Source organism: Aristolochia californica, unplaced genomic scaffold (genome assembly GCF_029961685.1).
Source record: "Aristolochia californica isolate CCGP_79_NKW_82.1479 unplaced genomic scaffold, dmAriCali1.0.hap1 SCAF_1, whole genome shotgun sequence".
Lineage (NCBI taxonomy): Eukaryota > Viridiplantae > Streptophyta > Magnoliopsida > Piperales > Aristolochiaceae > Aristolochia > Aristolochia californica.
In genome coordinates this window covers 1,808,330-1,820,300 of record NW_027181770.1, presented here as the reverse complement: position 1 = coordinate 1,820,300, position 11,971 = coordinate 1,808,330, and the positions used below count along the sequence as shown (strand labels likewise).

The 11,971-nt window shown below is 40.8% G+C and overlaps 2 protein-coding genes across 2 annotated transcripts; one reads left to right on the top strand and one right to left on the bottom strand.

Annotated features, from left to right (window-relative positions):
- The first annotated feature begins 126 nt into the window (after window positions 1–126).
- On the top strand, window positions 127–2,937 carry LOC137956581 (pentatricopeptide repeat-containing protein At2g33680-like). The gene has a single exon (XM_068804126.1). The coding sequence runs from the start codon at window positions 148–150 to the stop codon at window positions 2,875–2,877; it is 2,730 nt and encodes a 909-aa protein (XP_068660227.1). The 5' UTR covers window positions 127–147; the 3' UTR covers window positions 2,878–2,937.
- Window positions 2,938–3,222: 285 nt separating this feature from the next.
- LOC137955474 (prefoldin subunit 6) lies at window positions 3,223–11,000 on the bottom strand. The gene is made up of 5 exons (XM_068802430.1): window positions 10,815–11,000; window positions 10,653–10,723; window positions 10,438–10,562; window positions 10,038–10,098; window positions 3,223–3,460 (listed from the first exon to the last, which is right to left on the bottom strand). The coding sequence occupies exons 1-5, from the start codon at window positions 10,882–10,884 to the stop codon at window positions 3,404–3,406; spliced, it is 384 nt and encodes a 127-aa protein (XP_068658531.1). The 5' UTR covers window positions 10,885–11,000; the 3' UTR covers window positions 3,223–3,403.
- Window positions 11,001–11,971: the final 971 nt, after the last annotated feature.

Here is an 11,971-nt window from a genome sequence, read left to right as displayed (position 1 = left end):
TCGTTTTGTACTAACGCATTCGTACACTTGCCCGTGTGCGGTCCCCGGAATTCCAGAAGAGCAGCGTGGTTCAGGATTTAAGATTCTGGGTTGATGATCTATCTGGATGTCCACATGAGGAGCAAACAATGAGCTCGTACATCAGATATGATTTTCACAGTTCGTTTAACGTTCACTTCTTCTCGAAACCGATACATCTCCACATTGCACAGATGCTTCTTCCTCACCTCGAGGAAGAGCACAGCTGATCCTCTAGGCAGAACTGCGGAAAATGTGTCTAACACTAGAAACGAAGAAATTCAGGTTCTTTTGCAATCTTGTGCTTCTCTTCTGCAACAATCAGGTGATCTCAGGGATATAAATTATGGGAAGTCTCTCCACTCTGTGCTTTTTAAGTGTGGGTTCAACGAGAACATATTTATACAAAACAATCTACTTCAGATGTACGCAGTTTGTGGAGAGCTGCGGGATGCACGAGCAGTCTTTGATGAAATTCCGGAACCTAACTTGGTTTCTTGGACAAGTATGATGTCATCATACATACACCACGGTTATACTGATCATGGTCTACAACTATTTTCCGTCATGTGCCACTCAGGTTTACGCCCAAATGAATTTGGGTTCTCTTCTGCTGTCAAGGCATGCAGAATTTTGTGTGATTTATGTACGGGTAAGCTACTGCATGGATTTATCATTAAATGCGGATTCGAATTTTATTTCTTCTGTGGCACGTCTATACTTGATTTGTATGTTAAGAGTGGTTATTTGGCGGATGCACGTAAATATTTCGATGGAATTCCATTGAAGTGTGAAGCCTTGTGGAATACTTTAATTGATGGCTATGTGAAAAGTTCATTCTCCAAAGAGGTTGTTCAGTTATTCAACAAGATGTTTGTTTCTGATATAAGACCCAGCTGTTTTACTTACTCCATTCTGCTTAAAATGTGTGTTGATCTGCTGGACTTGAACTTGGGAAGGGTCTTGCATTGCCTAATAATTAAGTCAGGTTTTGAGAATAACAGTTTTGTTGGGAGTGCTCTTGTCGAGCTCTATGCAAAATGGGAAGCTATGGAGGATGCTTGTAGAGTGTTTTGGAGCTTAGAGGAGAGGGACAATGTAGTTTGCAGTTCACTTCTATCAGGTTTCCATCAAAGTGGTGAAGCTGAACTGGGTGTTAATCTTGTTCTTGCATTTTTTTCGGAGGGTTACAGGCTCGACCCATTTATGCTTGTTAGTGTGTTTAATCTATGCTCTGGTCTGGAGACTCCAGGACTAGGCATCCAAGTGCATTGTTGGTATATTAAGTCAGGTTTTGTGCTGGACTCTTTTGTTGGGAGTGCCATTGTTGATATGTATGCTAGTTTTGGAATGGCATCTGAAGCATATGAAAGTTTCCTGATCATTATAGATAAGAATAGTATATGCTTTGATGCTATGATTGCAGGTTTTGTTTCTAATCTGAATTATAGGAGCGCTATAGATTTATTTTCCGAAATGAGGGAACTTTTACTAGTGCCAAGTTGTTCCACATTAAACCACGTCCTTGGAGCCTATGTAAATCTGGATATGCTAGATGGAGGTAGAGCTATTCATTGCCATATAATGAAAACATTGGGAGTGTCCAACCCTGACACTGGAAATGCTGTTCTTGAGATGTATACAAAGGGTAAAAAGGTTGTTGAAGCTTTCAGGGCATTCAAAGAAATGGAAGTTGCTAATGAGTTTTCATGGACTACTATCATATCAGCTTGTAATGACTTGGGGGAGCCACATGAAGCCTTAAAGCTATTTCATGATTTCCACTCATCAACATTCATGAAACCAAGCCAATATACCCTTGTTGCGATAGTTCAGGCATGTTCAAGACTTGTATCACTTGATCAAGGAAAACAAATTCATGGATACATCATAAGATTGGGATTTGAGCCTGATTCCTTTATTGGAAGTTCCCTAATAAGCATGTATGCTAAATGTAATAGCATTAGTGATGCTTCTCTAGTATTCTCAAACATGTATAAGAGAGATCTTGTCCTATGGAGCTCTATCATTGCTGCTTACACTCAACATGGTCATGCTGAAGAAGCTCTAAAGCACTTTTCAGAGTATCAAAATTATGGCCTTGCCATTGATGTGCCAATCCTCACTAGCTGTTTCTCTGCTTGCGCAACGTTAGCTGCAGTTGACAAGGGACAATGTGTCCATGCTATTACTGTTAAAACTGGTTTTGAATTAGACATACATGTCGGGTGTGCCATAATTGATATGTACTGCAAATGTGGTAGTATCAGAGATGCAAGGAAGTTCTTCAATAATATGAAGGACCAAAATGTGGTTTCTTGGACAGCAATGGTATGTGGGTATGCCCAACATGGGTTTGCAAAAGAGGCTTTGGATTTTTTTAATGAGATGAAAGCAGGAGGGATGGAGCCTGATGCTGTGACCTTCATTGGCGTTCTTTCAGCCTGTAGTCATGTTGGGTTTGTAATGGAAGGTTGGCATTACTTTAATGCAATGGAAGGTGAATATGGCTTAGATAGAACAATAAATCATTATGCTTGCATGGTTGATCTGCTTGGTCGGGCTGGGCATATGACAGATGCAGAGCAATTAATAAATAAGGCTCCATTTCAATCAAAAACCACTTTGTGGAGGACACTGCTTGGTGCTTGCTGTAAGCATGGGAATCTCGAAGTGGGAAAGCGAATAGCCAAGGTACTAATAAAAGTAGAACCAAATGAACCTTCAAATTATGTATTGCTTTCAAAACTTTATGCATCAGCTTGTGTATGGGAACCTTCCACTCAAATACGAGAGAATATGAGAGTCATTGGTATGACTAAAGACCCTGGTTGTAGTTGGATTGAAGTGGCAGCTTGATCTTGTTTGTAAACATGCTAACATTTGTAAATAGAAACATGCAAAGATCTCTTGCTCAAAATAAAGGTTCCTAGGCCTTGCTAGTTGGAACCTTTTTTCTTTTGATACCAAATCTACCTCAAGTATCTATACTTTTTTATGAGATTAAGTTCAGTTTGAGATTTTCAACTCATCTCATGGTCCAGAATACCATCGACAGACCTGGGGTTGAAAAGCAACTCAAGAATCTACTCAGTTATTATCCACGCACACGCTACTACCCAACAAGAGGAAAATGATGGAAATTTTTATATTGACTATGATGCGTATCGGTGTTAAAATCTTAACCAACTGGAACAAGCAAGAGACTAAAACAAGTATCTGCTGCTCAATAGATTGGGCTACTCGCTTGTTTCTTAGATACAGAGACATGAGACATCAGTTTGGAGTTCAAAGCTGCACATCTCTGCAATCTGTATGGTGAATAAACAGAGGAAAAGTGCAAGCAGGAAAAAAGCGACTAGTATTCTCTGTTGGTGAAGAGAGTCTAGGCCTTGGACTTTCCCGCCTGAAGAGCTTGAATCTTTTGCTGTAACTTCAAAATCTACAGGAAAAATAGTATAAAAATGAATGAGTTAGGATCTTGATTTTATAGAGAACAATATATAATAGATATAATTATGTCAACAGTAAGATCTTGAAGATCATTACATTTGCATCTTCAAATCCAACTTCTAACAAAAAAAAAACAACTTTTACCAATATAACAAAAGAAAAGAAAAAAAAAACCCTTACAAAACTGCAATTGACAAGTTAAATGAACATTTGCATTATTTCCAGCACCTCTTCCGAAGTAAACATCTAATGGACTTATGGCTGATGGACTATCAGTTGAATTTGGACCAAGAAAAAAGTGTTCAATTTATGTTCCAATTATAGAATTTGTTCATCCTCAAAATAACAAGAACTCCTCAACGTTATGCAAAGTCCTCCATGTCTATTAATAAGCGATAACATGTCTATTAATAAGCGATAATGACTTTAACTGAAGCATGGAGATATTTGCAACTCAAACAATAAGACCACCATAACACCACACACACATTGTAGTAAGCTCAAAGGCCACGTTTCTTTCCAGATGGAGGACAAAATATGGTAAATAAAGCAATATCACCATGCAGTTTACACACAATAAGACATCAGCAACTCTACCATCCCGTTGGCTCAATGAACCACAGAAAACCAAAATAGGTGGGTGCAGTTCAACTACAAAAAAATGGCAGTCACCTTGTGATAATGTCATATTTAGGAATAAAAGAATTGCTGTTGCCCTTCTGTCGGTTCATGGGGAGGGGCCTTCTCTCTCCCCCTAATCATGTGGAAGTTCCTCTTTACCCAGAAGGAAAAGCAGGTACCCCTTTCCCCGCATGATAAACTAAGGTTCCACACAAAGAGGGAGGGGGGCCTACCCTCCTCTCCTGTGTTCCGCATGCAGAAGAGAGGCCCCAAATCTCTTTCCTGTGTAGTAAATGAAAGGGGAGAGGATAGGTGATGTTTCCCCTCCCCTACTTTTCTGCAAGCAAGGGAAGAGCCTCCACCCTCCCTCGTTGGTGAGAGAGACGGAAGGGGTGGGGGCAGGGCCCTCCCCTAGTCTCTGATTGACTTGCCCTCTGGCTGTTCCATGGTTGAACGGTGATTCGACCAAGTCATTAAGTTTTTTATATCCTAAAATCTTATCCAGGTTTAATAACATGGCAAAAAAAAGTGATCATTACGACAATGTGCTCATCAATCACTTATTACTACATAACACCACAGACCGTATTTGTCCTGGGATGTGGTATTGCTAGTTGCTAATCACTATTCTCATGGATCCATTTCAAAGAGAATGAATGAAACTATGCAAGCAACAAAAAGAAATTTCCTTTTCACTTTTACCCAATTAAGCCCCCTAGAAATTCTTGTAACTTTGACACCTTTACTTGAACACCGGCTAGTTTAATTTACTATGTCACGAACAAACTTGCGAACAACCAGGCTGTCTGCAATTTTCAAATTTCCTTTTGCCTGGTTTTACAAGATATAAATACAAAAGATATCATGATATCTTTCAAATCAACAACATAAAATGATCCATGTCTAGACCATGCAAACGCGTGTGACCTTTATGATACCATTTGCTTTTTGGGGATGTCAGTAGGAGCTGTGAAAATTACTTCCAAGTGGTTGTTAATAAAAAAATCAATCTTGGAGATGAGAAGAAGACCACATGCATAACGAGGTATGGTTCATACGAGTTTTTAGTCATGCAGTTTAAACTGACGAATGCACCGGCTACTTTTTCCACTCTTATGAACAAACTTTTCCAGTTTTTTTTGGATCAATTTGTAGTGGTCTATTTGGATGGCATTGTGGTGTATAGTAGGGATATGGAGGAGCATTTGCATCAATTGAAGAAAGTGTTTGAGGGGTTGCAAAAGAACTCTCTTTTCATCAAAAGGGAGAAGTGCTCATATGCCTTATCAGAGGTGTCCTTTTTGGGACATTGGATTGGTGGACAGATATGGATGGACGAAAAGAAGGTGCAAGCAATTGCTGAATAGCGCCTTCTGATCAAAGTATCAGAGTTGCGGAGCTCCCTTGGGCTCATGAACTACTATCAGAGATTCGTTAAGGGATTCTCAGCCTTAGTGGCTACCTTGATAGATCTTTTGAAAAAGAAGCAACAATGGCTTTAGTCAACCAAATGCCAAGAAGCGTACGAATCCCTCCAAGATGTGGTTACCAAAGAACCAGTCCTGCAGCTTGCTGATTTCAGTAAACATTTTGAGGTAGCTATGGATGCCTCTAACTTTGCAATTGGTGGTATTTTAGAGCAGGACAGACATCTGATCTCTTTCGAGAGTCAAAAGCTTAATGAGACAAAGCAACGCTATACCGTTCAAAAATGGGAAACGACGGCCATTATGCATTGTTTACACACTTGACACCATTACTTGTTGGGGTCGAAGTTCGTAGTGAAGACGAACAACATAGCATCTAGCTACTTCTTCACGCAAGAGAAGCTTATCCCAAAGCAAGCTTGGTGGCAAGACTTTTTGGCGGAGTTTGACATGTTGCTCGAATACAAACCTAGCGCGAACAACAATGTAGCTAACACCTTAAGCCGCAAAGCCGAACTAGCAACACTTAAACTAGAAGCTCTTGCTTTTCCCAGCCAGGTTCGTACAACTTTAACCGATCGCATCAAGGTGGATCTTAGGCAAGACTCTCACAAGCTCGCAATTTGGTGGAGGCCGCCGCTTTTGGCGGTACATGTCAATTTTTGCTGAATAAGGGCCTTTTATGCACAAAAGGGGGACGACTTTTTGTTCCCAAATACAATGGTCCAAACTCGAATTATTGCAGGAATGTCATGACACCAAATGGGCGGGACATCCTGAACAAAAGCGAACACTTGCTCTATTAAAAGGCAATTAATATTGGCCTAGAATGGAGCAAGATGTCGAAGTGTATGTTCGCACTTGTCTTATTTGCCAATAAGGCAAGGTGGAATGGCGGAAACCTAGAGGTTTGCTCGAGCCCCTACCTATTCTAGAAAGACCGTGGGAGTCCATCTCTATGGACTTTATTTTTGGACTCAGAAAAGTTGAAGGCCTTGGTTCTATTATAGTGGTAGTGGACCAATTTTTGAAGTATGGTACGTTCGTGGTTGTACCAAGTGATTGCACGGCGAAGGCGATGGCAAAAACATCCATGGGCAATGTGGTGAAACATTGGGGAGTGCCGAACACAATTATAAGTGATCGAGATCCTTGATTTACGGGTAAATTCTAGACTGAACTCTTCAAAATTCTTGGAACTACCCTTAACATTTCTACAAGTTTCAATCCTCATACCGATGGGAAGACAGAGCGGATCAATGCCATCTTGGAGAAGTATTAACGGCATTTTATAAATGCTAATCAAAAGAATTGGTTGGAGCTACTTGATGTGGCCCAGTTCTCATATAACTTGCAGAAAAGCGAATACACCAGCCATAGTCATTCGAATTAGCGACCATACAACAACCGCTCATGCCACATAACATACTTCTAAGCAAGTCTGGGAGGAGCCCAACAACTTTGCAACTCACCAAAAAATGGAAGGAGTGAGCCACTCTTGCTTGTGCTTTCTTACATAAAGCAACAAAGTGCATGAAGAAATACAACGCTCAGAAAAGACGCCCCTTGGAGTTCAAAGTCAGGTACCTCGAGCTTGTGAAAATCTGCCCTGAGCAGTTCCATTTGCCACTGACAAGGAACAAAAGTTTGATAAAGAAATATGAAGGACCATTTCCTATCATCGGAACGGTCAGGAATACTGCTTATCGGTTGCAATTACCTTCCCGCTTGCGCATCCGCAATGTGTTTCGCATAAGTAACTTGAAACCTTACAATGAAGATTCATTGGACCCCTCACGCACCATCAGACTTCGAGTTTTCATAGATGTGTCCACCAAATTTCTTCACAAGGTGGACTACATCAATACCGATCGGGAGATACGAAGACGAGGCATACGCATTATAAGGATACTTGGTGAAATGATGAGGCTTGCCAAATAGTGAAGCCACATGGCAGGCGGATGTTGAGCTATGGCAATTTGAAGAGGAGGTTGAAGCTTATTTGCGGGGCAACATGATGAGGACATCCGCGTTATGCTTGTGGAAGCATGATACATAGTCGGAAGTGCCATAGATGAAGATGCGTGTGGCGAGGCCAAATATAGGTGCAGTAGAAATACCATCAGATAGAGCTTTCCAAAATGGTATGGCAACCCCAAACCCTCAAAAAGCCCACCCGGGAGCTACAACACCTTTGCAGAGCCCAAAAACACGAGTCTGGCACAAAACATCAAAGGCTGCAGCAGCTAGGGCGCAGGGGCACATGCAGCCAGCTGCTGCTGCCCAGGCGTGCGGGCAGCAAGGAGGATGCACGGGGCATGGCACAGCGCGTAAGCGCTCCCGTGTGCACGTGGCCAGTAGTAGCACAGCCGCATTCCCAACAATTGGCTGGCTGGGTGACAGTTTGCTTTGCAATTCGAAATTTGAAGACTACCTACCCAAATGGGACTGGGATGGGGCTGTTTGACACAAATAAGGGCACATGGGATTTGACTCTTTTGAATTTGTATAAGGGATTTGCCTTGCTTATGTGGCAAATTCTCATTGATTTATGTAAGATAGGAGATAAGAGTAGCTTCTCCTTCATTTGCCTATAAATAGACCTTGTAAACTTGATGTATTTGTCTCAAAATTCGTGCAAAGAATACCCATTTCTGGCAAAGCTCATTTCTCTTTATTTTGCCTTGGTTTCCCCTTCAAACAAAGGCTTACTAGCCTACTTTTCACCCAAAGTAAGCTAGGCCGCATGCCAAAGCTTTAGGATCGAATCCTAGCCCAATATAGAGGCGTGACAACTGATCATATGTAGTCATCAAGTATAAAGATCCCATGAATGAGAAAGTGTTCTTGACCAAATAATAGCTACCACATGTTGAAGAGGTTTTTGTCCAAAACATAGCTTGAGCAGAACAACCCACTGTTAATATTACTTTTGCATGATATTATTCCTGTTTAGAAATATTCATGGTTCAAGTAACCAAGGTTCCCTTTCAGTGTCATAACACTTGATGCTCAAGTAGGATGAGGCTTAGAACTTCCAAAACTACAAGCATACCCTTTTTATTGAGAAAGGTGGGATACCAAAATAACACTGACAATCATTTCCCCGTAAGCGCCATTAAAGATTTGTTAAACCCACGCTTTTTACTTATCATGAGCCATTTCCTTAAGAGTGCTTCTGGATGGGGTAGACTTATCATGGCCCTACATGCATTAGAGAAGGATCCCCTACTTGACCCAAGCTCATGGTCAAAGTGTTTCCAAGCTGCAGCAACTTGCTCCAGCAGCTGTATCATGGTGTATTTGGAAGGAATGTAACAAGAGAACATTCCAATCAGCAGCTAGTTCATTGAGTAGCATCATTGAGTCAGTCATACACAACATCCTACAATTGGTAAGCGTTATTAAAGGTATGCCTATATTCCATGGTTCCATTGATAGGCACTGAAGAACTATTAGAGATCACTTCCCACAAGATTCCTCCTAATGGCAGCCTCCCCCTCAAACTAGTAGAAGCTTCAATGGCAGCTCCTTTGGCAACATGTCTCCTGCTGCAGAGTGAGGTATAATCAGAAATCATATGGGATCAGTTCTTCCATCATTCTTAGGTCCAGCAGGTTCATGTGGCTCCTTGAAGGCTGGGCTTGCTGCCCTCCTCTCAGGAGTCCATCTCTTCTCTCAGGATTTCTCAGGTCCTATGGTGATTCAGCAATAGTGTTCTCATGGTTCTTGAAGTTCTCTAATCCCCCTTGGAAGCTAGGATGTTTGTTCGAAGAAATAATCTCCATCACCTCGGATTGGACCATCTCATGGAAACATACTCTTTAGTCAAAACAATGTTTCTTAGATGAGTAGGCAAAATTTCCTTCTGGGTAACACTTTCCTGTTGGGATCTCCTTCCCTTGTATTTGAGGGCTGGTGTTTTCCCCCCTTTCTTCTATTTTGATTAAGCAGTAATAAAAACCCAACCACCATTTCAGGAGAAAAAATCAAGTTTCCCCCCCCCCCCCCCCCCCCCCCCCCCCCCCTCCCCCCCCCCCTCTCTTGTCTTTTGATTAAGCAGTAATAAATACCCAACCACCATTTCGGAAAAAAAAAACTAGGATAAGTAGAGAACACGTTAAAATGCAATACTAGGTACCCTGCTCTCCTACTTCATAGGATACCTCGACCACTTCAAATACCACTTCCTGCCTTGATATGATAGCAACCATTTCTCTTCCTGGATGACCTCACAGCATAAGACATTCCTTCTCTTTTTCTCTTTGAAGCTACTTTCTTCTAAATGAATTCCAACCAAGACACATCTCTTAAGTACTTGCAGATAATTTAGAATCAATAGTCTGAAGCAATAAATGCTTGGAGAAGGAACTTTGGAACGATGAATGAGAAGATAATGCTAAACTGGAGTCATTACGTAATCAGAGGCTTGAAAGAAAGCTCTAAAGTGGAATGTGATTTGTTTAAATGTATCAACATTATATATCTATGCAGTTAAGTAAAAAAAAATTCACTGACCATATCTTTCTTGCTGTTCTGCTTTTCTTCTAAATCTTGAAGAGTTCCATCAAGACGTTTCCTATAAGATGGCAAATTAAGAAATTCATAGTAAATTAGAACGGAGTGAACAATTCAAACCACTTCTGCTGGAAAAAACGAACAATGAAATTGCAATCAATCAAAGAATCATCTTGTGAAACTCCAAGAAAATCCCAAGCACCATACAAACCAAATTTATAACCAGAGAAACTGCAGTGAAGTACAAATTTTGGTTCATTCGGAGAGGACAGGAAGCATAAATGAAATAGTATTAATCACATCGAAGTTCTACTAATCACGATAACTGCATAAATATCACAACCAAACCAGAGATGCCAATGAGAAAAAATAAAAAATAAAGAACGGAGAGAGAATATACAGTTCAGCAGAAATGTATTCAATCCTTTTCCGAACATTAGCATTGGCTTCCGCCAAGTCCTGCTTAACTAGCACGGGACCGATCAACTTGTAGACGTTGGCGTGTTCATCTAACAAATCCAACTCCTGCAAGCTCAAATTAACGAGCCCTTGATACTCTGATATCCGCAAATAATCAATCGATTGACGCAACTACGAAAAAGGAGAAGGTAATACCTTGAGGACGAGTTCGTTCTCTCCGAGCTGAATCGTGTATTGCTTTCTCACTTGATGATTCTTCGCTATGTCTGTGGAAACAAGTAGAACCCTAATAGGGAAGTAAGGAAGGCCAACTTTCAACAAAGCTAACAAGTTGGAGAATAGTGCACCGGAACTTGCCTTTTTGTAGCTTACTGAGATGGTTGGCTTGGGTTTCAAGCTCGTGCTGTGCTTCTCTCAGGGCCGCCATCTTCTCACCTTTGCCTCGCCTTCGGCTATAGGGAGGTCCTCGAGGATAGAACTCCGGCTCCTGGCACTGCACCGTCGGAGTATTTTGTACAACTGAGAAGGGGTCCTAAACCGAATCGGTGAAGCTGAGTCTGGAACTCGGGTGCCGGACCAACCGAGAGCCTTTCACTCTTTCAAGTGGTTACTGACCACGGACCGACCATGGACCACGGAAAGAGGTCCTGTTTCAACCGGGTTAAGTAAACTGTTATGAACTATAAAAGCATAAATAAAATTTCTCAATGATGTGTTTAACATTAACCTAGCATAAGCATAAACTAATATATTGGGTTCAGACCTTTTTTTTAATTTATCTGTGACAGATCTCAAACTAAGTTAATTTATATAGAAAATTTTAATTAGACTTTGATTCATTTATATTAATGTGACCCAAATGGTTCATTTTATAGGGTATGTCATTATTAGTGTTCAAAGAAATATAATGGTAAGGAACTTAGTAATTTTGAATGTTAGTAATTACAGGAGGAGTTGGGATGTAGCTCAAATGTAGAACGTTTGCTTTGCATCAAACGATGAACACATTGTGCTATATATAAAAGGGAACAAACAATTCATACCAAAAAATTGCACTGAATAGCCTAATAGTATCATTTAATCTGTTAAGATTTACTCTGAGATTTTTTCCTTTAAGGAGAAACATATAAATATTTTGTAAATCCGGTGATTGTGTAATCTTGTTAATCACTCATAATTCTTCCATGTATATTCTGTAAAACGGTCATTTAAGCTGATGAAGTGAATGAGAAAATATGACTGAAATTAAAGTATTATTTTTTACTTAGTATCAGAGCAGGAGAATCCTCTCCTTCCCGTCGCCAAAGAACAGAGTTGCAGCTTTGTCGAGTATTAATCTCAGAGCAGCAGCTTTGTCCTGTAGTTTCCCGTCACTGAAGAACAAAGCAAAAGCTCTGTCCCGTATGAATCTCAGTCCCTTCCCGTCGCCGAAGACGATCCCGTATTTATCTCAATCGCTGATGAAACCAAAGGTGTGAAACCGAAGGAGAGTGTCCGATTCAGACACGCCAAAC

Bases quoted from the DNA above. Each gene is read 5' to 3' on its own strand.
- LOC137955474 (XM_068802430.1), bottom strand. From the start codon at position 10,884: ATGGCGGCCCTGAGAGAAGCACAGCACGAGCTTGAAACCCAAGCCAAC. The intron at 10,724-10,814 runs GCAAGTTCCGGT...TTGTTTCCACAG, and splicing joins TCTCAGTAAGCTACAAAAAG to ACATAGCGAAGAATCATCAA. The intron at 3,461-10,037 runs GTCAGTGAATTT...TTTTTCCTGTAG, and splicing joins AGAACAGCAAGAAAGATATG to ATTTTGAAGTTACAGCAAAA.
- LOC137956581 (XM_068804126.1), top strand. From the start codon at position 148: ATGATTTTCACAGTTCGTTTAACGTTCACTTCTTCTCGAAACCGATAC.